Below are 26,990 nucleotides of genomic sequence, written 5' to 3'. Positions count from 1 at the left end.
TTGTATATATAAATTGGTCATAATTTTTTGCCTTGAACAACTCCTCCCTTGGGCAGTTAATGTATATTTGCAGTTGGCCCTGAGGTTGTATAAAAGAGGTTGTCATGTAAACTGAGTTTAGTGGATGTTGGTTTTGTGATAGACAGGAAATGAATAGAATTTAGAAGAAAGGGGGAGGAAAAAACAAAACCACTGGAAAATTCTGGAAGGAACAGGGCAGATAGAATGGATCAAAACCTAAAACTAGCCAACAGCTGTTGGTAAAGATTCCAGAACTGGTGAGCAGATGGCCCACAGATAGGTGGTCATGGATAGAGAGCAAGGGAGGGAACGCCACTGTCTTTTACAAGTGACTGGTATCGTGAGGTAGAACCAAGATCACTCTCGGGATTGAATTCAGAGTCCGAGCCCGATTTTTCTCTACCTGTCAGGGGCAGACTCTGGAGCTGCTCTTTCTAGTAGGATAGCTATTGGCTACACGCAACTATTTTCATTAAAATAAATTAAAATGAGAAAAAAAAATTACCTCCTCGGTCGCCCTAAGCTACATTTCAAGAGCTCATAGCTAGTGGTGGCTAGCAGCTGCCATATTTAGACAGTGCAGATGGAGAACATTTTCATCACCGCAGCAAGTTCTGTTTGACTAGCACTGGTCCGGAGAGTGTGACTGAGAGTAATAAACTATAAACTATAATTGTAACCTATTTTCTTGGGCAAATCAACCTGTCAAGACCAAGGCAGGCGCAGATAGATTTTTAAGGTTGGTGTAGGTTAAGAAAGTGAACAAAGTTGGGATCAGCACACACGTTAACTGATGCCACCCAAGTGTGTGATTAAATGAAATACCTGTAATGTGTTTACGTGTCCAGGGTGCTTCTGCGCACTTGTATACCCCTGAGATTATTCATTGTCCATAATTTACCCATCTATGGCAAGTCATTAAAAAATGTTATCTTTCTTTTTGGGGAGAAATCATGCAGGAAGAGTGATCTTTGCTGTCAGTTTGTATTTAACTTGATCCTGCTCGTGAGGTTATATTAAAATGCCTTTAGGGAGACTGCGGAATATATGTCTTAAGTTGTGACCTAATAATTGACCCAAGTCAGTGAGATGGTTTAGACTGTGTTCTCTGGCCCTCCTCAAACACATATGTTAGATCATGAACAGGGTCCGGAGGAATGGAAAGAGGAGGTAGAAGAGAAGTAGAAGATTCATCTTTAGCTAGAGTGTGTATAATTCAGGCACCAGAAGAGTAAGAATCTGCCTGTTTCCTGTTCTCCTGTCTGCTGTGTGATTTCTCCAACCAGACCAGGAAGTAATCCCTGATGGCTAGCCTCTAATGAAGTGAGATCTCAGTGGAAGGGTTTCTCTAGGTATATAGAATTTCAGAGACTCCTTTCATTTCTTACTCGGTGTGTGTCTTGTTGATACTTTTAATGCAGTTTCTGAAGGAGATAAGTGTTAGGGAAAAGATTAGTGGAGATAATCAAATCTGGGCTGAGAAAGTATTCATTTTCTGTCTTTTGTTGTGGGTCACTTAAGTCAATAATACTTCCCTGATTATTTTTCTACATTAGAGGCTCTCTTGAGTTCATGTAATCAGTTTCTTGTTCTCTTCTTATTGTGGAATGGAGTGGAAAGGGAAGGTATTTTCCTTCTTCTTTGCTTCTTCCCTCTATCTTGTTAAAATTGTACTCCATTATAGCTGCATCTATCTATCTATCTATCTATCTATCTATCTATCTATCTATCTATCTATCTATCCTTCTAGTCCTATGATTTGTTTTGGGTGGGAAAACAGAATCAGAGCACCTTGAGTGGAAATGAAAAGAACCAGTTAACAAGAAGCGACACTTCCCCTTTGTTTTAATATTAAAAGGGGTAGGTTTGTAGGAGATTGAGGTTTAAAACTTCTTGCAACACTAAAATGCGTTTAGTCCGCTTTGAATTCAAGAAGTAAATGTTGTGTACGGTAATAAGAGTTCCACTAATTTTTGGTGACGTCGATTATAGAAAGCTGACTCTCTTGCTTTAGTTCAGAACTCTTGATAGAAGTTGGCAGGCTGAGTAATTGACTGAATGAGGGGATAGTTCCCTTTAATCAGTCACAAGTGCTTCAAAACAAGCTTGTCATGTGGCTCTTTATCCATTCACTTGTGAGTCTTTGATTCTCTGAATTGAAAAAGCATGATGAAAATCCATCTTTGTAGTTTTGTCTTCTGTGTTGAAGGATAATGTCATATTTTAGCCTGTAGAAAATGACAGAAAAAAATGAAGAATGTAAGAGTTAAATAGAACATTGCCGTTTAATACAAAACACTTTTATTTTGAAATTTTATTTCATAAAATTATGAATTTATTATGAAAATTTTAAGGTTTACAAAAGACAGCTTCCAGTTCGTGGATCTGGGAAGGATTTTTATTTTCTTAGCCTACTTTTTTGTTGTATTCCACTCTTTTCAAAATTCCTATCTAAATTTTTTTAAAAAGCACTTTTTATTGTACTAGAGGAAGCAACGTAAATTTAAGCTTCATGAACAATTAACTGCAGTGAAAACCCCACTACGGTGTCTTAGAGTCATTGTCACCAGAAATTACTTGGGACTTTCATTACCATGCAAACATTTCTTTGAACATCAGGGGTGGAGCAGGTCAGGATAGAATTTGGGGGGAGGTAAGCATGTTGTTAGTTTGTGTAGAATCCAGGGCCGCTGGCTGCTTTTCTTTTGCTCGTCTTTACCCAGCCTATTTTCTGTCTTCTCCTTCTGCCCTGCCTTGGGCAGGGAGGGTGAAATGGAAACATGCCCCATGGTGATCCAAACCTTGTGCCCTCCCTGTTGACTACCTTGGTTGGAATCCCACCTCTCCACAGATTAATACATTCGATGACTCCGTGCTTCTATTCCCTCACCTGTAAAATAGAGATACTATCATTTCCACCTTCACGTGTTATTTACCGGAGATAATACTTGTTGAGCCCTTAGTTCAATCCCTGGTGTAGAGTAAGTGTTCAGTAACGTTGGTCGTATCATTCCCGGCTTTTAAATGGTACCACGGTCTTATTTTGGGATGCTATTGAAACTGTGTAGTATGCCCCAGAAATATCTTTATTTTTTTGTGGAAATAACGAAACACCAACTTGGGACATGGACGTGCAGTTCAATACAGAAGTTCATCCATCCCCTCCCCAGAGTCATCTCAGATTATGTGTCATCCTCTGGGATTTGTTCTTTACCTGTCACGTGAAATTCATTTTTTTCAAAGCACCTGAGTAAGATGAACATCGTCCAGAAAGAACACAGGTTAGGAACTCAAGGGACAGAAATTACATTTCTGGTGAACTGACATTTAGTCAGCGCTGCTCTGTTTCTGGGCAAGTGCATCTCACCTGATGGAAATTGTCTGCTGTGCTGCAGATACGGGTGAACCATATGCAGAACTCGCCCTGTCTCACAGTTTGTGCCCCATGGAGGAAGATGGTTCCTGCCAACCATGGTGGTTCAGGGAGGTGGCAGATAGGTGATGTGCTAGAGAGTGACCTGAGGGGGCGTTTGGCAAGGTCTGGAGACGTGTTCGGTCGTCACAGCCAGGGGGAGTGTGCTGCTGACGGCTAATGAGTCGAGAGAGGCCAGCGGTGCCACCGAGCCTCTTGCCATGTACCAGAATCCTCCCTCGCCCTCTCACCCCAACCAGAACAGAGACTACTGGGCTTTAAATGTCAGTAGGGCTCAGGCTGAGAAACTGCTCTACGTGGTCAAGGAAGCCTCCAAGAGGAGGGAACATTTGGGCTAGTATGTAAATATAAGCAAGAGCTATTCTTGCAAAGATTTGTGGGAGGAGCATTTTGACAAGGGAAGCTGGCGAGAGTCAACTCCCTGAGGTGGGAGGAAGCTGAAGGAGGAACAGAGAGGAGGCCAGTGTGCCTGCGAGTGGGTGAGGTCCGCACTGTGGGTAAATAAGGAGGATTTTGTGGCTATTGTAGGAGTTATTCAAGTTGCTCAGTGGGCTTTTGAGTTCCTAATAGAGATTGGACATTGCTGATTGTTTTGAATTCTTCCCTTTGATTTTATTTTCCACAGAATTACGGCCTTGAAACCGATAATATGAAGAACTTGGTTCTGAAACTGCGAGCATCTTCGCACAACTTACAGAATTACATAAGTAGCCGGCGGAAAAGTCCGGCTTACGATGGGGACACTTCCCACAAGCCCCCCAACGAACTCCTGACCTCTGTGGTGGAGCTAATCGGTGCTGCTAAGGCCTTGTTAGCTTGGCTGGACCGGTAGGTTACGCGTGTACTCCACTGTCCCATCAGAGGAGGGCCCAAGCTGCACACACGCCTGTCTTAGGAAAATGAGCCTCTTCATGTCCCTTCCACTGGGCCTCTCCAGGACTTCTGGATCATGGCGGGATTTTAGGGTCCCTTTGGAAGCTACTGAGCAGACGAGTGGCAGGACCAAATTAAGGTCCACTTGGGGAAGAGTGGAACCCCCGTGCCAAAGGTGTTTTTGCTGCCGTTAAACGCTCATGATTATTTCGTTGGTCTGAAGGCCGTTAGTTGACTTCTGAAGGGACGTGAATTCTCTTGGCTCATTTTCTAATGTGTTTTTATCTAGCACTCCCGCGGCTCTTCTGTTCAGATTCCTGTTTTGTGTGTTAACGGGAGAGGAAACCATTGCATAACGAGTCCTTTAAACCAGCTCTGCTTGTCAGCCTGCAATGTGGGATCCCAGTGTCCCCACCCCCCTTTTTAAAAGAATGCTTGTTGCTTTCCAGGGCTCCATTTACAGGGATCACCGATTTCTCGGTAACGAAGAACAAGATCATTCAGCTCTGCTTAGACCTGACCACTACAGTCCAGAAGGTCAGTATGTCGTTGCTTTTTTAACATTGTTTCCTCCCTTTACCCTTGTCCTCTTCTTCAGAGGCACATGCAGGCATGAAGTGCCTTTTTCGCTCTTTCTGTTTCTTGCAATTTTTTCCCATCCGACCTGGGGAGAGATGAAGGGCTTTCCATTAGATGCATTGGTGCCGATGGTTTCTGAACAATGAGCAGTGGCTTTTACGTCAAAGATTACCTTTTTCTGTTTTAAAATAGTTGAGCTAATAGGCCCATACTTTCTCTAAACTGTTAGAGCACTTAATTTTTTTCATAGAAACTCCAGAGCAGCTAAGTCACGTGAAGATAAGAAATGCTGAGGGAAGGGCCCGGGAAGGATGAGGTGGATACAGTTATGGATATGTGGCTGGAGGGACCCTCTGTTGCAACGGTGACATTTGAGGAATCTGACCAGCATGACTCTGTGCTTGTCCTGATGGAATGGGCCTATTACGTCATCTTGGGGTGTTTTCCTGGTAGTCATTTTTTTTTTTTTTAAGTTTACTTATTTATTTTGAGAGAGAGAGAGAGTATGAGCAGGGGAGGCATAGAGAGAGAGGGAGAGAGAGAATCCCATGCAGGCTCCACACTGTCAGCACAGAGCCCTGCATCGAGCTCGAACTCATGAACCCTGAGATCACGACCTGAGCCGAAACTACGTGTCAGACGCTTAACCGGCTGAGCCACCCCAGCCCCTTGGTAGTCATTGTTGACTGTTGGGAACTGATGATAGAAAAAACATCTCTTGGTGGGAGTTACAGATCCTGATCTGTTCACATCAGGAGCAGGGTGTCCTGTCCACCGAGCAGTCTCACCACACTTGCCCCTGCTTCTGTGGGCCTCAGCTCACCTGGCACATGATAAGTGGTTTTTAAAATTTTTTTAAATGCGTTTTTAAACAAATGAGATAATGCTTTTGACAAAGAAGCCGATGCAAATCTTTCATGTATCAGGAGAAATTTAACACAAACTTAAGGGACACTTGAGGTATTGTTTTTGTTTTCCCTTTGGTGCTCATTGAGTATATGCTTCAGAGAGACCACCACAGGTTCAAATCCTGCCTCTACCACTGCTTAGCCCTGGGGCCTCAGACAAGTCACTTAAAACTTAAGAGCCTCATTTTTTTTTTTTTTTTTTTTTTTTTTTTGTCTGTAACATGGGAATCCTAATATTTACTTCACCAGATGATTTGGTAAGATTTCTACAAGTTATTGTTGAACGAGAAAAGAAGGAAAAAAAGTGGAATATAAAAACAAATGGTGACCCCCACCCCCCCCCTAAAATACGAAAACGTAGGAAGACACGTGTTCGTAACACACACGCTATCCAAGAACCTGTGTACAAGGGAGTAAGTTCAGTAGGCAGTCCGGAGGAAAAGTCGTGTTACTTTAGCAGGGAGAGAAGTGGGGACAGAGCCTAGGAGCCAGCCCCCCCCCCCCGCCCCCAACCCCAAGGACGAAAAGAAACACTTTTTAAAAAATTTACAAAGACCATTATGTGACCACATTTATGCATTTGTGTAAAATTAAATACAAATAATGTGAAATATTTTATCTAAAAATAACCACACCTACCTCGAAAGTTTGCTATGAAGACTAAATGCAAAGCGCAGTGCCCACAAGAAGTGACAGCATATAGTAGGAAATCTAAAAATGATGCCTTGTACTGGTTTTCTGGACACTGACTTGATGGTTCCAGGAAAGGGAGTTCACAATATGCTGCTCCTTTTTGGTTTGTTTGTTCTGTGGCTTATTTAAATTTGAACAGTTCTTAAGGGTGAAGACTGGCAAGGCGTCACTATACACGGAATATCGTTTTAGGAACGTGGGTTGAAAAAGATGGCTAGCTCCTTGAACATATGTTTTCTCTAGCGTTTGGAGAACACAGGTGCTTTGGCACGGGGTGTATTTGCACACAAATGAGAAGCAACTCACTTGATGAGCGAGCCCCATGCCTTTTGCAGGGTGCTGCCTGCATCCTGAAGGGGGCGGCCCTCACACTCCCTCCCAGCCGGGGGGGGGGGGGGGGAGTGGGGGGGGTGTGCCGTCTTCAGAACTTCTCGGCGGGAGGTCTGTTGACCTTTCCGGAAGCAACCTGTCTTTTCCGTGTATTCCTTTTATCTGGGAAGTTTCAGGAATGAAAGTTGTGTCCTTCCTTCTTCCGGTGACAAGGAACGTGTTCTCCTTGGGTCTTTATTCCTTTCATCTCTGTCTGCAAGGAGAGACCTTTGGGTGTCCTTTCGCTCCTTTCTCTCCTCCACGGGTTGCCATCTCCCCTCCTGTTTCTTGTCACTTCGTCTGCATCCTTCCCTTGAAGGATAACGTGTCGGTCTCCTGCGTTGAGGCGTAAATCGTTGCTGCCTTTTCCCCTGGCAGGAGACTGCGCCCTTCTCGTGAGCACGCCTCGTGCTGTCCAAGTCCACGGGTGGATCTTCCGTCAGTTTCCAGTTTCTGGGCTGCGATGTCAGACCGAGGAGACTCCGGGGGAGGGGTGGGGATCTGCATCATCAGTCTGTCCTCTGCGCTGCGAGGCCATGAAAACTGCAGCGGCGGCCGTGAGAGATGGGATGACGGTAGCAGGTGCCGAGTCCCGCTGGGGGAAAACTCGGGGGGAAGGGAGCAGCACGCTAGAAAGCCCAGGAGGACTGGACAGAAAGCTGGGTGGCCACAGAAGCAGAGGAGGAAAAAGCCATGAGAGCATTTGCAGAGCACTGGTTGTGTCTCACGTGTGTGCCGCGTGTGCCGCGTGCTCGACGTGTGTTGTCGCGTTTGCTTCTCCTCTGAGTGAGGGTGCATCGTGCCCGCCTCGCAGAGACAGGAGTGCAGGCAGGGAGCAGCTGGGCAGGTTGCTCAGGGCTACCCCGCTGGGGACGAGGTAGAAGGAGGACGAGCAGTGGAGGGAAGGAGCACCCGATAGCTGCCCTGGCTGGGTCCCTGCCAGGTAGGCTGGTCTGAGGCTGCGAGCCAGGTGACCGAGGAACATGACGGAGCTCAGCCCCGCCGTCTGGCTCCAGAGGGTTGATTTGGTTTCAGGATGCCTTTTTTCCATTCCATTGCCTTTGTGCCAAAAAGCATGAAATCATGCCTGCGGCTGCTTCCTCCCAGTAGAAACGGCTGTGGGAACCCGTGTTCACGGTTGCGGAAGGTAAAAAGTGAGCCCTTTCACACGTTGGCTTGAACAGTTTTGGGGAGGCAGGAGAGCACCTCTCACCCATTGGTTCCAATGCCACAGGGAGCCTATTTTCTAGGTGGCTTCTTGGACCTGTCAAGGAATCAAGTGTCAGGAACCACGAGGTCACACATCCACCTTGAATCGTGGGCTGTGGAGTACCGAGAGGAGCTCTCTGCCAGTGGGTGATTATCATTTGGGGATCTGTAATGAAAAACCATAAATACACATTATTACTTTTATTCCTAGCACAAGACTGCATAAGTGTTCTGTTCGCTAAAAATGGATACTTAGTAAATTCTGTGTTTCCGATGCTGTTAACAGGGGATGAGCCATCCACATCCCATCCATGGTACTTGGTGGTTTAGCTCTGTGGACAAGATGGAAGGTGCAAGGCACATGTTCGAGCTGGAATGATTCTGTTTTGCAGAAGTTGTTGCTCCTGTAGTGTTTGAGTTCATATCAGCTTCACGCATGTAAAAATGTATCGCTAAGTTTCTTTCTTAAAGTGTTTTCTTACTTGGATGCTCTTTTCCTGAGGATAAGTGTAAACTTTGCAAGCAGTAGAGTCACTATTAATGTTTAACACATTTTTAATTTAAGAAGATACCAAAAATCTGATTACAAAATCATAGGGTAGAGTATCATACATTTCTAACTCCTGCCCCCCGCCCCACTCCTCAGCGGTAGCAGAAAAGTGACCTTAAGTGACTTTTGATTGAAGTGAAAATCTTTTACAATTCCAACAGAGTTGATTAATATCTTTCGTGTACATGAAATAATTAGGATGTTCCAGTTTGGGATTATACTTAAAGGTGCAAAATAAACTCTGAAGAATCCAGTTGGTCCCCTTTTTTTCTTTTTTCTTTTTTTTTCTTTTTTGTTTTTAATGTTTGTTTATTTTTGAGACAAAGAGACAGAGTGTGAGTGGGGGAGGGGAAGAGAGAGAGGGAGACACAGAATCCGAAGCAGGCTCTAGGCTCTGAGCTGTCAGCACAGAGCCCGATGCTGGGCTCGAACCCATGGGCTGCAAGATCACGACCTGAGCTAAAGTCAGATGCTTAACTGACTGAGTCACCCAGGCTCCCCAGTCCCCCTTTTTTCTGCATGTCCTCTGCCATGTAGAGGGAAACCTTTGCTGTAGGCCAGTTAACTGTGAAGGTTAGCAGTGAGAGTTTCACACTGGTGGTTTCACTGTGACCATTTTTAGACAGGACAATGGTGACTCCTATAATCAGCCAGCTGGGTTCATACAGTTCCGAGTCTTTTGTTCTTACGCTGAATAAATAATGCTTTGCACTCCAGCCCTTTATTTAACATCATCAATAGCATACCTCAAGACCAGTTTTTTGGCAGTGTGTTAATGAATGTTTTGTTGAACCTTTTTCATTTATTAAGGACTAAAATATCTGATTTAATCTCAGTGTTGCTTAAAATAAACTTCTGTGGCTACATTTACTCAAGCCTTTATTTGAAAGCTATTCTTATAGAAGCAGGCCCAGAGCTAAAAGATTCCTGACTTGTTGGCCAAGTGCTGGCTGAGCACGGGGTCACATTTGGGAGCCATTGTCAGGTTTCTTTCTTGGACTCGACTTCTGCTTTCTTGCTCTCTGCACGGTATAGATGGTGGGTGGATTTCAGTTCAATGTTTTTCATAGGTTTTCTGATGAAATAATCGGTCAAATGGGTTCCTTGGATGATAAGCTTCTTTGGTCAGGAGAGAGCAGAGCCTGAGAAGGTGTTGGGTGCCGGCTCCGTGCCCTCCTCATCCCATACAGGGCTGTTTGGGCTGCAGGGGGAGGGGCATGCCAAGTTTCTAGCTGTCTTACAATTTTCCTTTTTCTTCTTTCCTTCTTTAGGATTGCCTTGTAGCAGAAATGGAGGATAAAGTTTTAGCCGTAGTAAGTATACCTTTTAGAAGTGACTGTAAAATTCCTTTTCCCAAACGAATGGGACTCACATTAATTCAAGTAAATATTCTGTGGCTAATGACTTTAGGATATACTTTGAAATATTGGCTCTTTGGGATTTGAGTCTATTAATTTAGGTAGAAAGAGAAGAGTAAAAGTAATCTAGCAACAAGAAAATTACTACTGTGAAAATTCCTGTGCTTAACTTGGGTATATGGGGGTCTCTGTTTCCTCCGAACATTTCATTAGGTACAATTATACTTAAATTACTAGCCAGCCTGTTAATGAGGGTTACCCTGATCTGTAAATTTCACTTTAGGAACGTTATGATTAAAAAAAAAAAAAAAAAAAAAATCCTTGGCAAAACCCTTCTGATGGCAGGGGGATGTGCCGTGATTGTTTAAAGAGCATTTTGTAACCATTCATCATCGCTTCCTCCCTTTGACATAAGCCAGCCTGGGCCCTTTTGATAAGGCCTTCCTCCTACTGATGTTGAGGAATTTAGCAGTGAAACTGCTATAAATATATTTTCCATAAATAGGAGGCTAAACAAATTGAGGGAAGGTAAGAAGTGTCACTTCTTGGATTCTCCCCCTTGGGGGAAAAAAAAATCACTCTTTGGAATTTCCTGATTTCCTTGGTGGTTTGATTTTGAAAGGTTAGATGAACCTGGGGGAAACAACAACACGTAACCAGCACTTCATGGGGATCTTCATGTCTCAAAAAGTTTACGTTGTCAGTGTTTGGGGTCAGAGAATGTGAACCATTACTAAAAAGATGGTTACCCCTAAATGTAAAATACAAATCTATGCATCTCCTGGATGATAACAGGAGAAAAATCTAGGTTGACCTTGTGTTTGCTGGTGAGTTTTTAGATCCAGTACCAAAGGCACAATCCGTGAAAGAAAAACTGATAGGATAGATCTCATTGAAATGGAAAACTCTGCTCCATGAAATGCAGTGCTAAGAGAATGGAAAGACAAGCCACAGACTGGGAGCAAGTAGTTTTAAAAGGATAAAGGATTTGTATCCAAAATATACAAAGAACTGTTAAACTCAACAGTGAGGAAACAACCCAGTTAAAAAGTGGGCAAAAACTCTTAAAAACTGAGAACAAACTGAGGGTTGATGGGGGGGTGGGAGGGAGGGGAGGGTGGGTGATGGGTATTGAGGAGGGCACCTGTTGGGATGAGCACTGGGTGTTGTATGGAAACCAATTTGACAATAAATTTCATATATTGAAAAAAAATAAAAAATAAAAAGTGGGCAAAAGATGTGAACAGACATCTCACCAAAAAGGTACGCAGCTGACAAATCAGTATAGGAAAGATGTTCAGCATCGTGTTTCATTAGGGGAATTGCCAATTAAAACAACAGTGAGATACTATACACACCTGTTAGAATAACTGAACTCCAAAACATGACAACACCAAATGCTGGCAAGGATGTGGAGCAGTTGGCACTCTTGGTCATTGCTGGTGGGAACACAACATGGTACGGTCACCTTGGAAGGCACTGTGGCAATTTCTTACAAAACCAAGCATATGCTCACCCCACGATGTAGCAGTTGTACCCAATGAATTAAAAACTTGTATCCGCAAAAACCTGTACAGAATGTCACAACAGCTTTATTCCTTAATTCTGCAACTTGGAAGCAGTCAAGATGTCCTCCAGTGAGTGACCAGATAAACATCCAGACAATAGACTGTTACTGAGCAGTAAAAAGAAATGATCTAAAAGCCATGAAAAGATATGGAAGAACCTTAAATTCATATCACCAAGTGAAAGAAGCCCGTCTGAAAAGGCTACATGTTGTATGATTCTAATTATTTGATATTCTGGAAGAGGCAAAAACCACAAAGTCAGTAAAAAGACCAGTGATTGCCAAGGGTTCATAGTGGGGGAGGGCGGGAGAGATGAATAGATAGAACGGGGGTTTCAGGTAGTGAAAGTGTTCTGTGTGATACCGTAGAGGTGGAGACATGACGGTGTGCATTTGTTGAAACCCACAGAACTATATACCGCAAAGAATGAACCCTAATGTCAACTACGGACTTTTGTTAATAATAAGGTACCAATTTTGGTTCATCGGTTGTAACAAATGTACCACACTAAGGCCAATGTTTTTATATCTTATTATTAACCCTGTTATAACTGTATTGGAAATTGTGTTGGGGTGGGAAGGAAGCACATAGAAACTCTGCACTTTATGCTCCGTTTTTCTGGAAACCTAAAACTGCTTTTAAAATAAAACCTACTCAAAAAAAAGCAGGTACAGGCAAAAAAAAAAAAAAAAATTAACCTTGTGAATATTTGATAGTATAGAATGTGAGCGATCAGGAAAAAACCATGCAGAGGCTAGGAATAGATGATTGTCCTTAACTGCCAAACGGGGGTTTCTGTACAGTCTGTGCTCCTAATTCATATAAGAGCTGCACTCTTTAAACAAAGCTGAAGTGGCACCGTTTCCACGGATCGCAGATACGAAGTCCCAGTGCCATGCCTTCGTTAAGTAACATTATTAAAATGATCACCGACCAGAGCTGAAGATTGTAGGTGAAGTGCATTTCTTTAAACTGCACCTGAGATAAACTTGGTTAATGATTGAACCTTTCCTATGTGCCTCTCCAACTCTAGGTCAAGGTTTTAAATGGCATCTGTGACAAAACAATACGATCTGCTACAGATCCTGTTATGAGCCAGTGTGCGTGTCTGGAGGAAGTTCACCTGCCAAACGTTAAGCCTGGGGAAGGCCTGGTGAGATTCTAGAAACACTTGTTTTCTTCCCAAATAAGAACACATCGTCATTTATTAAAGTTTGGGGGTTTTTTTAGTGATTCTTTATTGCTCTCACTGTAATTCTGAATAGAATTAAACTTAGATTGTCTTCCATTATGTAGTTAGGAATTTGCCATCTCGAACTGTTGATAGGTTTTATGTCTTCAAAGTATACAAATAAATACAGTTTTTAAACTGTATTCTCGTATCTTGAAGGGATTGTTTTAACAGTTTTATTTTTAGGACTTAGTGCGAGGAGGTATAAAACATTTACACAAAGGAAAGATGGTCTCGGGGTACAAAACAACATCTGCTCTGAAAGTGTCTATTAGCACTTAGATGAACGTGAGAAGAGGTAGTTGAAAGAAATGATTTCTTAAAAAAAGTTCAGAACTGTTTCATAAATGATGTATGAGCTCTATTATAGTAACAGGCCCCCAGCATACAAATAGGTAGATACCTGGCTTCCTAGATCACAGATCTTGCAGTGCCTAGCATGCATCTCGTGTGATGAATTTCCCAAAAAATTTATTTTTATTTATTTTTTAATGTTTGTGTATTTTTGAGAGAGAGAGAGTGCTCATGTGAGCGTGAGCCGGGGAGGAGTTGGGGGGAGGACTGAGGATCCGAAGCTGATTCTGTGCTGACAGCAGAGAGCCCGATGTGGGGCTCAAACTCAGAAACCGCGAGATCATGACCTGAGGTGAAGTCGGATGGCCAGCCAACTGAGCCACCCAGGTGCCCCAGTTTGCTGAAATTTAAGTGGAAAAACCATGAGCCTCCTTGATGAGCTTGTAGAGGCTTTGAGTCTGAGAGAGCTGGGTTTAAATCCAAGTCCTCAAGGGTCCTAACGGCTTTACCGGTCAGTTTCCTCATCTGTCATAAGTGAATAGTAATAATTACTGCCTCACAGAGTTGTGGACGGTGTTCAATGAGATGATGGGTGTCAGGTGCCAGCTTCTGGGGCACAGTTCCTGTCAGTAGTTGGTGGCTGTGCAGGTACTGATGAGGATGAGGAAGAGGAGGAGGAGGAAGCATGAAGTAGTCTGTAGGTAGCTGTGGGGAGATATCAAGGCAGTCTCTCTCCTCAGGAAAACAACAATCAACCAGATATCGACAAGCTCACTTTCTTTTTTTTTTTTTTTTAATTTATTTTTTTTTTTAACGTTTATTTATTTTTGAGACGGAGAGAGACAGAGCATGAATGGGGAAGGGTCAGAGAGAGGGAGACACAGAATCCGAAACAGGCTCCAGGCTCTGAGCTGTCAGCACAGAGCCCAACGCGGGGCTCGAACTCACGGACTGCGAGATCATGACCTGAGCTGAAGTCAGCCGCTTAACCGACTGAGCCACCCAGGGGCCCCGACAAGCTCACTTTCTTAGCAAGTAGAAATATGCATGTTGAGTGTCAGCATTTGACCAGAGTCCCATTATAGTGTGGTGTAGTTGCTGAGCCGGGCAAGTCCAGGGTCAAGATGATTTCTGAGGAAGATCTACGTTATTGCAAATCTGATACCAGGGTGAGCAACTACTCTTGGCCCAGACTGCGAGATTTTGCTCTTTCCCCTCGTCTTATAAAAGTTTCCTAAAAATGTTTTGTACATGATCTATCCAACGGCGGAAATCTTTCCTCCATGATATGGCATTCACCCCTGAGTTTGCCTGTCAGGCCTGTCGGGAGGAGTGTATCTGTCTTTATGCTTCCCTTCAAATGGAGGCGTGCCTGTTTCTGGTTTACTCCCTATGTGGTGTTTCTTAATAGTCTTTGTTCATATATCCTGGTCTGGGTTGTTGGTGGCTTCAGTGAGTCACCCCACAATGAGTGCCGATAGCAAATTTATCCGAATACATTGTGTCACCAGACAAAGAAGTGGTCAGGAGAGAACAGTCCCTGTTTGAAATGCCTCATTCATCCTGCACGCCTGAGAAGATGCCTTCTGAGTCCCCAGAGTTATGGCAAAATTCTGTGGGCCCAGTACACAAGTTCTCATACCAAAGAGATCTGGCTTCTGATTTCTTCCACTAGTGTTTCCATTTGTTAGCTCCCCTTCACTGCTTGTGGATCTTGTTTCACAATGTTTCAGAGTCTTAAAAATGAGTGTTGTTCTGAAGGGATTGCCTTTAATGTTTTATAAGATGAAGTCTCCCTGGCGGCCATGTTTCTAAATGTTGGAGTAATGAGTGAATATATTTGCGACTCCCTCTAGGGCATGTACATCAAATCAACCTATGATGGATTGCACGTGATTACTGGAACCACCGAGAATGTAAGTGCATATCCGTTAAATGTAAAAGCCATTGTGTGTTTAAACAAATTTGACACATAGTCCCTATACTTTTCATTTAAACGTGTGCCTCCTGTTTTATTATCTATAGTGAGAGTATGGGTGCTGTTTTGTTTATTTCTGTTGCTAGGCACACTGCTTATCACCAGCTGTTGTAAATTTATTATTTAAATTGTCTTTTATTGCTGTTGTTCACATACCTTGCCCGGTTTTTGCCCCCCAACCTTGTTAATTATTCCTGTTGCACCCTGGAAATGTTAACCCATAAATATAAAAACAGTGATATCTTTGTTGTTGAAAATCACTCTTACAGGAACTGGAATTGGTAGCTATATGTGTAAAATACAGTTTTTTGTTGTTGCTTAATGGAATTTATATGCGTCACCAAAGCAACTATTTCGAGATTGTTTGCACAATGTAGATTCTTTTTATAGAGTTGTGTTTTGTAGTATTTGATATGATATTGAAATTTAGTTCCCCTGCCCTGCACCCTAATCTTTTGAATAGAAAATGCAGGACTGTTGTACTGTGAGAGTCTTTGTACACTGTTAACTTCCTTTTGGAAATGCTACTACATGAAAGGTTTTTCTTGAGCCCCTCAAACATTTTGAATTTGTAAAAAGTAGAGCTAATTGAATGCTTTCTTTTTTGCAACTTACAATATGGCTAGTTTTTGGTGACATTGACATGAAGCTAAAAATGTTTGAATAGCTTCCTGGATCTGTATGAAAGAAGTATGTGTCTGTGAAATTAATCTGCTATTTAATCAACTAAGACAAGAGGAAATAATTCCTAAAAATAGAAGAAATTTGGTAACTGCTTTTCTAATCCGGTGCAAATACATGTTGCATTTTGAACTTCAGCTGCTAGATCTTTAGATAAAATAAAATGGCATGGTCTTTGATGAGGGTTTGTGATGCAAGCTTGATTTTTGTAGCAGCAAAGAAATGGCATTGCTTAAAGCAGCCAGTGAAATTTAAATAAGTTGTGTGGTTCTGGCAGACAGTGAGTAAGAAGATGGTAGTATCTTGAAGCATTCTCTGTTGAGCGGCGGTGAAAACGCACTGACAAGCAGTAGGAATTTTTATAGCACATCACCCGATCGGCAGTAACAGCACAGGAAACTCTAGTTTTAGGTCAGGGACGGTGCAAAGGAGAAAACACATCACTCGTGACGCAGTTCATCCCTCATCCTTGTCAGAGACTTAGCGAATTTCAGCTGAACCATAAACAAGAACATACTCATGGACCGTTCATTTCATTGTTTAGGGGCTGGGTGGATTCAGAGGGATGGTGAAGGTCATTTGAGTTTTTAAAGAGTTGAAGTTTTGCATCTATCACTTGATAGTGACTGCATTATTTAACAGCCAGACCTGTGTGGTTCCAGACTTTACCGGTCTTCTTAAAGCAGTTTTCATCTTGGATCAGCGTATAGCTCGCTATCATATTACTACCAGAAGGCACACATTTCTCCTCTTCAAACCACCCCCCTTCCTTTGGTTTTAAGGATGAGAGTTGAATGACAGACTGGCAACTTAACAAGCTGCTTTTGAATGACGTGGAAGGTCAAATGTAAGGATCCATTTCCTAGAATTCCTACCAGCCTCATAAGACTGGGTGAGAGATTCAGGGTTGACCTGGATGTAGTCGATCCCATACAGGATCAAACAGAAGTCATCCTGGAGACAGGTGGTTTCCATCTTGTTAAAGATGAAAAAAAGGAAAACTTGACTTATTCTATCTGGCAGTCCATTCGAAAATGTCACTCATTGTTTTCAGTCACTCAGCTTGTGTTCACAGAGTACCTGGAATGTGCTAAATCTTGCAGATGAGGGTGGGAAGTTAGGTAAGAGCCCACTTCTCCAGGGCTTCTGAGTATCTCACCCTAAATGCTGGATATTTTACACATAAATGGCAGTAGAAAGTGAGAGCTCCCGGACGGCTTTCCAGCTAGCACTTAAGGTTGTTGTGACTTCAGAATCAGAATGTTTTAGAAGCCTAGTATGGTGGGTGGTAGTGGACAGAAATCACCCACTGCCTTCCTTTATTTCTCCATCTTGGACTCCAGGCTGCAGCAATGACAGCAGACCATCTTAGGCCTACGGTGCATTTTGGGGTGGGGGTGGGGGGGACGTTACCTGAGAAATCAGGATCATTCCAAGGTCAGCCTAACAGTATCTAGTGATTCTCTTTGACTTCTTTTTTGATATTGTTCAACACCTTGAGAGGAGTCTTAACAGGATCCCATCCATACTTCTATTCCCCACCTCTGAGATGAGGTGGGAATTAGATTAGCCTCTGAAGAATGGATGCATTCTTCTCCGGGTCATCACCCTTCTGCAGAAAACCAGAACAAGCATCATTTTTCAGTAGTCTGGCTCGTGGTGAAGATAGGCAAGAGCCACTGCCCCAGGAAGAATTTTGGTATCAAGCTCTCTCTTTACCAGTGTTCTGCCAAACACATCTCTTAGTCACCTGGTAAGACATTTGAGAAATGAATGCGTGAGGATCCCGAGGAAGGAAAGTCACTTCAGGTCATTTAGGCTTGTTTTTTAAGATTGCATATCTATAAACAGGAACTTCCTGACCTCTGGGTCATCTTTTATAAAGTGAAGATTACCTTAAATGAATCCCTGGCCAGGAAGATTATCTGGGCTGGACTGATTCTTTTTTTTTTCTTTTTTTTTAATATTTATTTATTTATTTTGAAAGAGAGCGCAAGCAGGGGAGGGGCAGAGAGAGAGAGAGGGAGAAGAGTCCCAAGCAGGCTCCACTCTGCCAGCACAGAGTCCGATGCAGGCTCGCTCCCATGAACCAGGAGATCATGACCTGAGCCGAAATCAAGAGTTGGATGCCTAACCAACTCAGCCACCTAGGTGCCCCATGGCTAGACTGATTCTGATCAGACTTAGCGAAGTTGGTCTGTAACTGAGGGTTAAGCATCTGACACGCAGGAGCAAAAAGGAGCCTACACTCACTCACTTTTTTCTTTAAGTGTCTCAAGAGAAAGAGACTTGAAATAGACCATCTCCCAGAGGTACCCCCTGTGCTGGTCTCTCAGGTGAGGCACCGCTGGTAGTTATGGTTGCAGGTTACATGTTTTGAAAAATAACTGTCACAGTTACATGTTGGATCTAGATAAATCAAAGAGATTGTTTCTATAGTTTAATGCTGCTTGCTCATTTCTTGCTGAGCCCATCAGAACAGTTGAGTGAGAAGATCCAGCAAGGATGTCTTGGGTTTAGTTGCTGCCCTCCTGACTTCATTCAAAAGTGCTATCTATCTATCTATCTATATAATATTTTTTAATGTTTATTTATTTTTGACAGAGAGAGAGAGAGACAGAGCGTGAGCAGGGGAGAGGCAGTGAGAGGGAGACGCAGAATCCAAAGCAGGCTCCAGGCTCTGAGCAGGCCCAGAGCCTGATGTGGGGCTCGAACTCACAAACTGTGAGATCATGACCTGAGCTAAAGTCGGACACTTAACCGACTGAGCCACCCAGGCGCCCCAAAAGTGCTATTTTTAAAAAAATAATTATAAATGTGTTTGAAGATTCAATCAGTTACATAAGTTACCAAATAAAATACTCTCGCCTAGATAAGGTATGACTATAATTTGAAATGAAGGGTTTATCCTTTGCTTTTGCTCACAGGAGTTATCTTAAACATGAAGAGTGCTAGTTTCATTGATTGAACAAGAATATTATGAGCAAAATATTTGACAAATAAATTACATCTAGGTATTTATATACACACATATTATTTGGGGGAATAAAAATCTGGACTTCTAATACTGAAAACACACTCATTTAGAAATCAACATGAGGGGCGCCTGGGTGGCTCAGTCGGTTAAGCGGCTGACTTCAGCTCAGGTCATGATCTCGCGGTCCGTGAGTTTGAGCCCCGCGTCGGGCTCTGTGCTGAGAGCTCAGAGCCTGGAGCCTGTTTCAGATTCTGTGTCTCCCTCTCTCTGACCCTCCCCCATTCATGCTCTGTCTCTCTCTGTCTCAAAAATAAATAAACATTAAAAAAAAAAAAAAAGAAATCAACGTGAAAATGAAAAAAATTTAAAGTCATTTTCTCTGAAGAAATATATTTTCTATTGTGATCGTCTTTCTATTTTAATAGCATTGTGATAATGTGTAAAATAAGGTTGAGTAAACAAGGTTTAATTTTAATAATTGCTTAAAAGGAGATGGGATGACAGAGTTACAGTGATGATCTTTACGTGGTAAGCAGTTGGTCAGCTTTTGTGAAATTAATTTTGATAGGGATATATGTAAGATATTTTTTAAAGTTTATTTATTTATTTTGAGAGAGAGAGAAAGAGGCAGAGTGAGAGGGAGAGAGAGAAGCCCAAGCAGGCTCCATGCTGCCAGCACAGAGCCCTACGCGGGGCTCGATTTCACGAACTGTGAGATCAGGACCTGAGCCGAAATCAAGAGTCAGACGCTTAACCGACTGAGCCACCCAGGCGCCCCTGTACGATATTTTTTAGGTTGAACCAGCAGCTCTTATCAGTTTGTTGTGTCGACAGTGTGTCCCGCTCTTCCTGAGGGGCTGGATGAACCCAGCCGTTGCAGTTGACGGATGATCTGTACCAGCTGCCCATGCATCAAGTAGGGAAGTCAGGTGTCCGCCTGTGGGCCAGACTCTACAGACCGTGTAGTTTCAGGGTCATCTCGTAAGTGCGCCATGTGATAGTTCTTGAGAAAATCGTGTTCCCTTTGCTCTTTGTCTGCAAAAGAAAGAAGGAAGAAGAAATAGAAGCAGAAAGAAATAGAGGGTTGAAAAACTAAGACAGGTCTCTGTGTTTGTTCTTAATAGTCTCCTGCAGACAGATCTCAGAAGATTCATGCTGGTGATGAAGTCATTCAGGTTAATCAGCAAACTGTGGTGAGTTTGTTCATCGAGATGAGGACTTTTAATATTCCCCTCTAGAACTTTCAACTAAATCCAAAGCCATTTTGCTTGAATTTTTTTTAATTTGCAATTTATATCCAATTTTCCGTAATTTTAAGTAGTGCTAAGGTGAACATCTTGGTGTCTATTTGCTCGCTCCTGATTTCCTTGAAATAAATTCATAACTTTGATTTTTCATTATTCCTGAGTGAGTCCCTTTTCCTCATTTTCCTTCTTTGAAGGTGGGATGGCAGCTGAAAAATCTGGTGAGGAAGTTGAGGGAGAATCCTACTGGCGTCGTATTACTGCTTAAGAAGCGCCCCACGGGCTCTTTCAACTTTACCCCTGCCCCCCTGAAAAACCTACGGTGGAAACCACCGCTGGTGCAGGTATCCGTTACTGGTTGTGAACTTCACCTGGTGTCAGCATGTGAACGGTGTCATCGTTGTTGGCCTACAGAAGTGACAAAATTGAAGGTCTCACCCAAGATTTTAAAAAATAGGTCCTTCGAGACCAATAACATGATTAAAATTAAGCTGCCAGGATTTAAAGTTTTTAAAATTAACTTATATGTATGTGTATATGTATATATAATACTAAATAGCATAGAATTGTGTACTTCCTGCGTGGCAAGCAGTGTGCTAAGCCTGTTATGTGTATTGTGTCACTTAAGTCACCCTATGTTGGTACTATTCTTGTCCCCATTGATTCCCATCTTAATAGATGAGGCACAGAGAAGTTGAGTGGTTTGCCCAGAGATACACAGCTAATAAGAGCCATAGCCAGAATAGTATCCAGACCGAGTCCCAAGCCCATGCTCCTAGTCAGTGATAGCATCGTTAGCGGTTTGTATGAACTAACACATTTAATCTGCGCGGCAGCCCTGTGCAGGACCTCCTGCCAGCATGGCTGGTTTTTGAGGAGGAAACTGAGGCATGGTATTTAAGTGATTTGCTCAGAGCTAGAATTCTGACCTGGCTCCCAAGCCTCTACTTTTTACTGTGCTTCCAGTCTTTCAAAACTCCCAGTTAATTCTGACTGTCTCAAAGAATACAAATGGAGTGTCGCTAATGGCTGTGAACACACGAATGACCTCAGTCCCCAGTGTTGCTTTTGGGGAAGGAGAGTTAACCAAGAATAATCTCTTAAGTTCACTTCCACCCTTTGCACTGGCTTCCGTTTCAGACCTCACCTCCACCCACGACAACCCAGTCCCCTGAAAGCACAATGGATACCTCGCTGAAGAAGGAGAAGCCCGCCATCTTGGATCTTTATATCCCTCCTCCACCAGCCGTTCCCTACTCGCCCCGGTAGGTCACTGTTCCTGTTGGCAGTGTGCGCGTCTCCTGTGCCTGGAGATTTTCAGTGGTGGTGTGCAGGCTGTGAGGGTCTCGAGGGGAGAAGTTGCTGAACTCCCGTGTGACAGCAGGGAGTCTTGAGATCGCAGTTTTCACAAGTGTGATCCTGGGCGTGGGCGTGGGAGGGCTGAGTGAAGGGGGTCAAAAGGTCCCAACTTCTAGTTATAAGATAAATAAGCTGTGGGGTGTAATGTACAGCATGGTGACTGTAGTTAACAGTATTCTATTTTGTATTTGAAAGTTGCTGAGAGAGGAGAGGACATCTGTAAAGTTCTCATAGCAAGAAAAAAAGAATTTGTAACTATGTGAGGTGATGGATGTTAATGGAACTATTTATGGTGATCATTTCGTACTATGCACGCATATCAAGTCCTTATGTTGTACACCTACAACTAATACAATGTTACATGTCAACTATATCTTAATAAAACCGGGGGACATGTGTGATCCTTTAGGTGGAAGTGTAGGCATGGATCCGGGGTTCACGGGTCTTGACGCTGTGCGGTTAGGTGGGAGCGGGCTCTTTATGAAAGCGTGTGCTCCGGGAATACGTTGTTTTGGCTCCTCCTGGGATATGAGAAGGGGCTATTTGGGGATCCCTGAAGCTGAAGTTTCATTAGGTATTGGGTAAATCATCTCTGGGGGGGGAAGATAATAAATATTTTTGGGACATGAGTTACGGTTACAGCTTTGTTTTGCTGAGAGAGAGGTGTTCTTCATGGGACTTAAAAAATGTGAATGTAGGTATGATGCTCTGTATTTGTGCATGCATGTGTACTTGTGTGTGCCTATTATAAATTCTAAAAGTCGGTGCCCTCTTAATTGTTACATGGTCAAATTAGCTGCTATATAAGGGATCATTTAGGTGTGAAATATAAGTTTATTTATATCAGTTGACGTATTTACAGAGATTTTGGCTCATTTATTCAACGTATATTTACTGAGTGTAGGGCCAGAATCACCAACTTACACAAAACAGATGTGGCTCTTGCCCACAGAGAACTGCCAATGTCTTAGTCAACTGTTCAAGAATAAATTGAGAACTGTATAATTATGCTATAATATTTCATAAGACAAACTTCAGGCTGAACTTAACAGTGATATATTACTTTATATTGGAGCTTTTTGTTGGTTCGTTTTTGTTTTAAGCTAGTATTTGATTCTATTGTGTCTCTCCCGTGGGCGCAAAGAAGAATTAACATCATTTTCCTCTCCCTGGTTTTGGGTTGCCCGGAACTTAGTACAGCATACAGAACTTCTCTTAGGCGATCAGAGGCATTCTGGTTAGTAGACGGAACTCTTCCCTGCATTCACAGATCAGAGCCATGTGGTCGCAGGATGTTAAGTGTATTTAAAGTGACAAGTACTTGCCTTTGCACACGGAGAACACAGTTTCACTCATGACCAGGGCATAGGTTGTTTCAGCAGAAACTAGGAGGTCCCCCCCCAAACCCCCAACTCTGAATATTCCCATCTGGGTCTCAGCAAAGGGTCACAGAAGCAGTGGTAGGAAAAAGGTCACGTGCATAGTAAAGGGGAAAGGGAACTGGAGCTTTTTATCTGCTTGGGGGGACACACACGCACACTCACACGAGCGCACAAGTACACACACACACGTACACACCATCAATGAAGGAGACTTTCTGAGGAATGAACCCTGCAAATGGTTATGGAGAGTGAGTGGTTGACTTTGTGGATGGGGAAGTTAGATTCCAGGTTTGAAAGTATAGAAGGAGATGGGCTCATAGGAGGAAAAGGGGTACACACAGGTGGGAGGTTCATTGGAAATAGCAAGCAGGCAAAGCTGATCTTGAGATCGGTTTTGGACTCAGTTGCTGTTGTATTTTGTCTAGTAGTTTTTGCAAGATCACCTAATAGAATTTTCTAAATGCAAAAAATTTAACTAGTAACTTGGATTCAACTAAAATTAATTTCAAGTTTTATAAAAGCTGACATTTAAAAAGAATTAAGTTGGACTGGTTAATCCAACACTTGCTAGTTTCTGTGCTGAGTTCAGAAAATAGACACCCTCCACTGGGAATTATAAAGGTGCCTTTGTGTTTTTTGACATAATTTTCAAATCTAACAATTCCATTACACATCAAGTGTCTTCTTTGCTGGATCTTGGCAAAGATACTACTTTAGGCATCAGAAAAATGGCTCTATATACCCTAACTAGTGATTTCTGTAAGAAATAGGAGATTTCAGTTATAGGATAGAAGTACAGGGAAACCAGAGCTGTCTTTTCAAAGGTGTATTTCTGCTGCTTAAACATCTATGAAAAAAAATTTCATTTTCCTTTATTTAGTAGGATCATGCTATTTACTCTTATTTAATAGGATATCTGTTAAAGGGGGGTTTACTGAGGGGGTTACTGAGATTGAAAAAGTAATGGGTTTTTTTTTTCTTCCAGTGGAAAGGAAGATTTAAATTGTCTTATGTGTATGTACTGGAGGAAGTATCTCCTGTAATTCATCTGTATGAGAGGATCTTTGTAAGCAACTTAATTATTGCCCACTGTCTTCCAGGGATGAGAACGGGAGTTTTCTTTATGGAGGATTCAGTAAGTGTAAACAGCCCTTGCCTGGTCCTAAGGGCTCAGAGTCCCCAAATTCCTTCTTGGACCAGGAGAGCCGAAGACGGAGATTTACCATCGCTGATTCTGATCAGTTGCCCGGGTATTCGGTGGAAACCAATATTCTGCCCACAAAAATGAGAGAGAAAACACCGTCTCATGGTACATTTCTGGGTGTTTGTTTTGTTCTGCCATTTGTTTTCACTTCCCTCCCCGCCCCCTTCCTTATTTGGAACTGTTGGATGAATTTGGCAGACTTGAAGGGTAATCTGAGGAAAACATAAACCTCAATGAAATTCTAAGTATGAGACCTTTATTCATCTCTCTCAAGTGAAGCCTTGTTGAATCATTACTCTCTGCCTGGCATCAAAGCCCAGCGGAGTGAGATCATGTTACAGTTTTAACTTTCAGTGCCTGCGTTTTAACTTGGAGCTGCTTTGCTCTGTAGACACACAACACTTAAGTGCAGCCCGCCTCTGTCCTAATCCCTTGCTGTGGAAATATGATGCTTTAAAATACTTATTTTAAAATAATGTTCTTGCTTATGGGTATGTGAGTGTGATATGGGGGAGTCTTAAGTTATAAATAAAAGGAAAGATTCTCCGAAGTCCCCCAAAGTCTGACAACTTATCACGTTCCTTCCCCTTCCTCCAAAGGCAAGCCCCGGCCTTTGTCCATGCCTGCAGACGGGAGCTGGATGGGGATCGTGGACCCTTTTGCCAGACCTCGAGGTCATGGGAGGAAGGGTAAGTTTAAGCAAACCAAAAAACACCAGACAGGAGTCAAAAGAGCCAGGGCCTTTGTTGCAACCCTCTTCCTCGCTGTCCTGTAATAACCGCGTAGCGGACCTGGCCTGAGTCCCGTCTTCTCATCTCTGAGGTCGGGGTGCTGAATCTCTAAGGCCCTGCCTGTTTCTGGAATGGCAGAATTATATACTCCTAGTTAGTGACTATGAATCTCCTAATTAGCATTGTGTGCTTTAAAAGGCTGTGGAGGGGCACCTGGGTGGCTCAGTCGGTTAAGCGTCTGACTTGGGCTCAGGTCATGAGCTCACAGTTCGTGAGTTTGAGCTCCGCATCGGGCTCTGTGCCGACAGCTCAGAGCCTGGAGCCTGTTTTGGATTCTGTGTCTCCCTCTCTCTCTGCCCCTCCCCGACTCATGCTCTATTTCTCTCTCTCTCAAAAATAAATAAAACAGTTAAAAAAGTTGTTTTAAAGGGCCGTGGACATTGATCATCTGTAAGTTTCTAAGTAAGTAGAAATCTACATTATTCACTAAGCCATCTCATTCTGAATTTTATGACTATTATTTTTGGAATCTCTTTGATTTTTAATGAATAGACATGGATTTTTTTTCCCTCTCTAAATCCTTCTTGTGTTAAAGAGTAATTACCATTAGAAAATAAATTGTGTGAATTCCTCTTGTAATCAAAGTTACTGGTTATTACACTAGTCTTGAGGGAAACGTTTTTATATAAATTCTTATTTTTTTTGCCAGATGATTTGATTATCAGCACTGGCAAGACATTCTAGCATTGTTCGTGTGTTGCTGAAACAAAGAATAGGTGACAAGTTCAAGTGGAGTAGACCTTAGATAGTCAAAGGAAGAAGAAAAAAGTTCTGGAGGCTCAACTTCCAAAGTGGTCAACCCCTCACTGGGGTTGGAGGGGGAGGGAGGGTCAGCCCCTCCCTGAGACCTGGTAGAGTTTGTCACTTAGGTGTCTGAATCACTTGGAAAAGGGAGATGTCTGTGTCAGGTCCTAGATACCCTTAATTGGCATGTGAAAATCTGTGGAGCAGTCAGCAGGTGGCAGGCCTGTCCTTTGTTTAGATTTAGAAACTTCAACATATTCGTTGCCATTCTCTTAGGTTTTTAATCCCCAGTTTAGCCCTTTGTTTCCTGTTAGTATTGAGAGATAGAGGTGATGGGAGAGTTAAGCCCGGAAATGGAGACGCACTTGACCTCCCATCTCACCTTCTGTATTTTTGTTGTATGATCATTTTAGAATGAAAAGGTGTCTATCTGCACAAGGGGCACTTAAAAGAAAAAGCCACTTTATTGAGAGAGAAGTCACATACCATACATCTGCTCGCTCTGTTGAGTGTACAATTCAGAGGTTTTTCATACATTCACAGAGCTGTGTGTCCATCAGCACTAATTCCAGAATATTTTATCACCTGCAAGTTGTCGTTCCCCATTCCCTCCTTCCTTAGCTCCTGGCAGCTGCTAATCTACTTTCTGTCTCTACGGATTTTCCTACTCTCAACATTTCAGATAAATAGACTCCTATGATACGTGGTTCTTTGAATATGGGCACTTTTTTTTTTTCAAGTTAGTTAATTTATTTTGAGAGAGAGAAAAAGCACGAGTCCGGGAAGGGCAGAGAGAAAGGGAGAGAGAGAGAGAGAGTCCCAAGCAGGCTGAGCACTGTCAGCACAGAGCCCAATGCGGGGCTTGAACCCACAAATTGCAAGATCATGACTTGAGCCAGAGGCTCAGAGCCACCCAGGCTCCCCGACAGCAGGCACTTCCTGAAAGTAACTTCCGCTTCAAATACAAAAGCAAAACAAGTACATTGAAAAACATCTAGAAGGTACGAGAACATAAAACTCAACTGTAATCTGCTTCCCCAACCTAGAAATAATCACTCCGTTTTCTAATGTTATACACTTAGAAAAAAGGTGCAAAGTGGAAGAAACAGATGTTTGACAATACTGTGAAATGTGACTGTTATTTAAAACATGGGTATTTTCTATAATGCTTGCATTTGGCAGTCCATCTTGTGGCCGTAGCACGTATTTATTCGGTCTGCTGTTGTTGGACATGTAGCTTATTTTTGTGCCCCCCCCCCCATCCCACAATTGTGAATGATAATTCAATAAGCATCTTGTACACAGATCTTTGTACATTTTTAGGAGCAGAATTTCGGGGTCAAAAGAATGCTACATGTTGCCAAGGTGCCCTGCATTTTAGGTGTCTATTCAGTTTCTTGACTACCCCCTACCCCCATCCCAGGAGCTGCCTGTTGGCATTTAGGCCGGGACCATTCTTCCTGGTTCGGAAATGTCTTAAGGATTGCAGAGCGTGAGAATCTTTGAATGCTATCTACTAAAGGTGAAGAGTGCTGGCCTCTTCC

The 26,990-nt window shown here is 42.8% G+C and overlaps 1 protein-coding gene across 5 annotated transcripts in view; it reads left to right on the top strand.

Annotated features, from left to right (window-relative positions):
* CNKSR3 (CNKSR family member 3) overlaps positions 1-26,990 on the top strand; it is an 83,702-nt gene that overhangs the window by 54,827 nt on the left and 1,885 nt on the right. For 2 of the 5 annotated variants that reach the window (XM_042987356.1, XM_042987357.1), the window contains exons 3-12: positions 4,080-4,282; positions 4,777-4,864; positions 9,907-9,948; positions 12,595-12,714; positions 14,943-15,002; positions 19,847-19,915; positions 20,164-20,310; positions 21,107-21,231; positions 23,808-24,016; positions 24,511-24,600. In XM_042987356.1, the coding sequence (XP_042843290.1) occupies positions 4,080-4,282; positions 4,777-4,864; positions 9,907-9,948; positions 12,595-12,714; positions 14,943-15,002; positions 19,847-19,915; positions 20,164-20,310; positions 21,107-21,231; positions 23,808-24,016; positions 24,511-24,600 (1,153 nt within the window). Of the gene's footprint in view, positions 1-1,178; positions 1,374-4,079; positions 4,283-4,776; positions 4,865-9,906; positions 9,949-12,594; positions 12,715-14,942; positions 15,003-19,846; positions 19,916-20,163; positions 20,398-21,106; positions 21,232-23,807; positions 24,017-24,510; positions 24,601-26,990 lie in introns of those variants that run through there. The other 3 variants (XM_042987359.1, XM_042987355.1, XM_042987358.1) reach the window with 3 other exon arrangements.

This window comes from Panthera tigris, chromosome B2, assembly GCF_018350195.1.
Source record: "Panthera tigris isolate Pti1 chromosome B2, P.tigris_Pti1_mat1.1, whole genome shotgun sequence".
Classification (NCBI taxonomy): Eukaryota; Metazoa; Chordata; class Mammalia; order Carnivora; family Felidae; genus Panthera; species Panthera tigris.
This window is presented reverse-complemented; position numbering and strand designations above follow the sequence as displayed.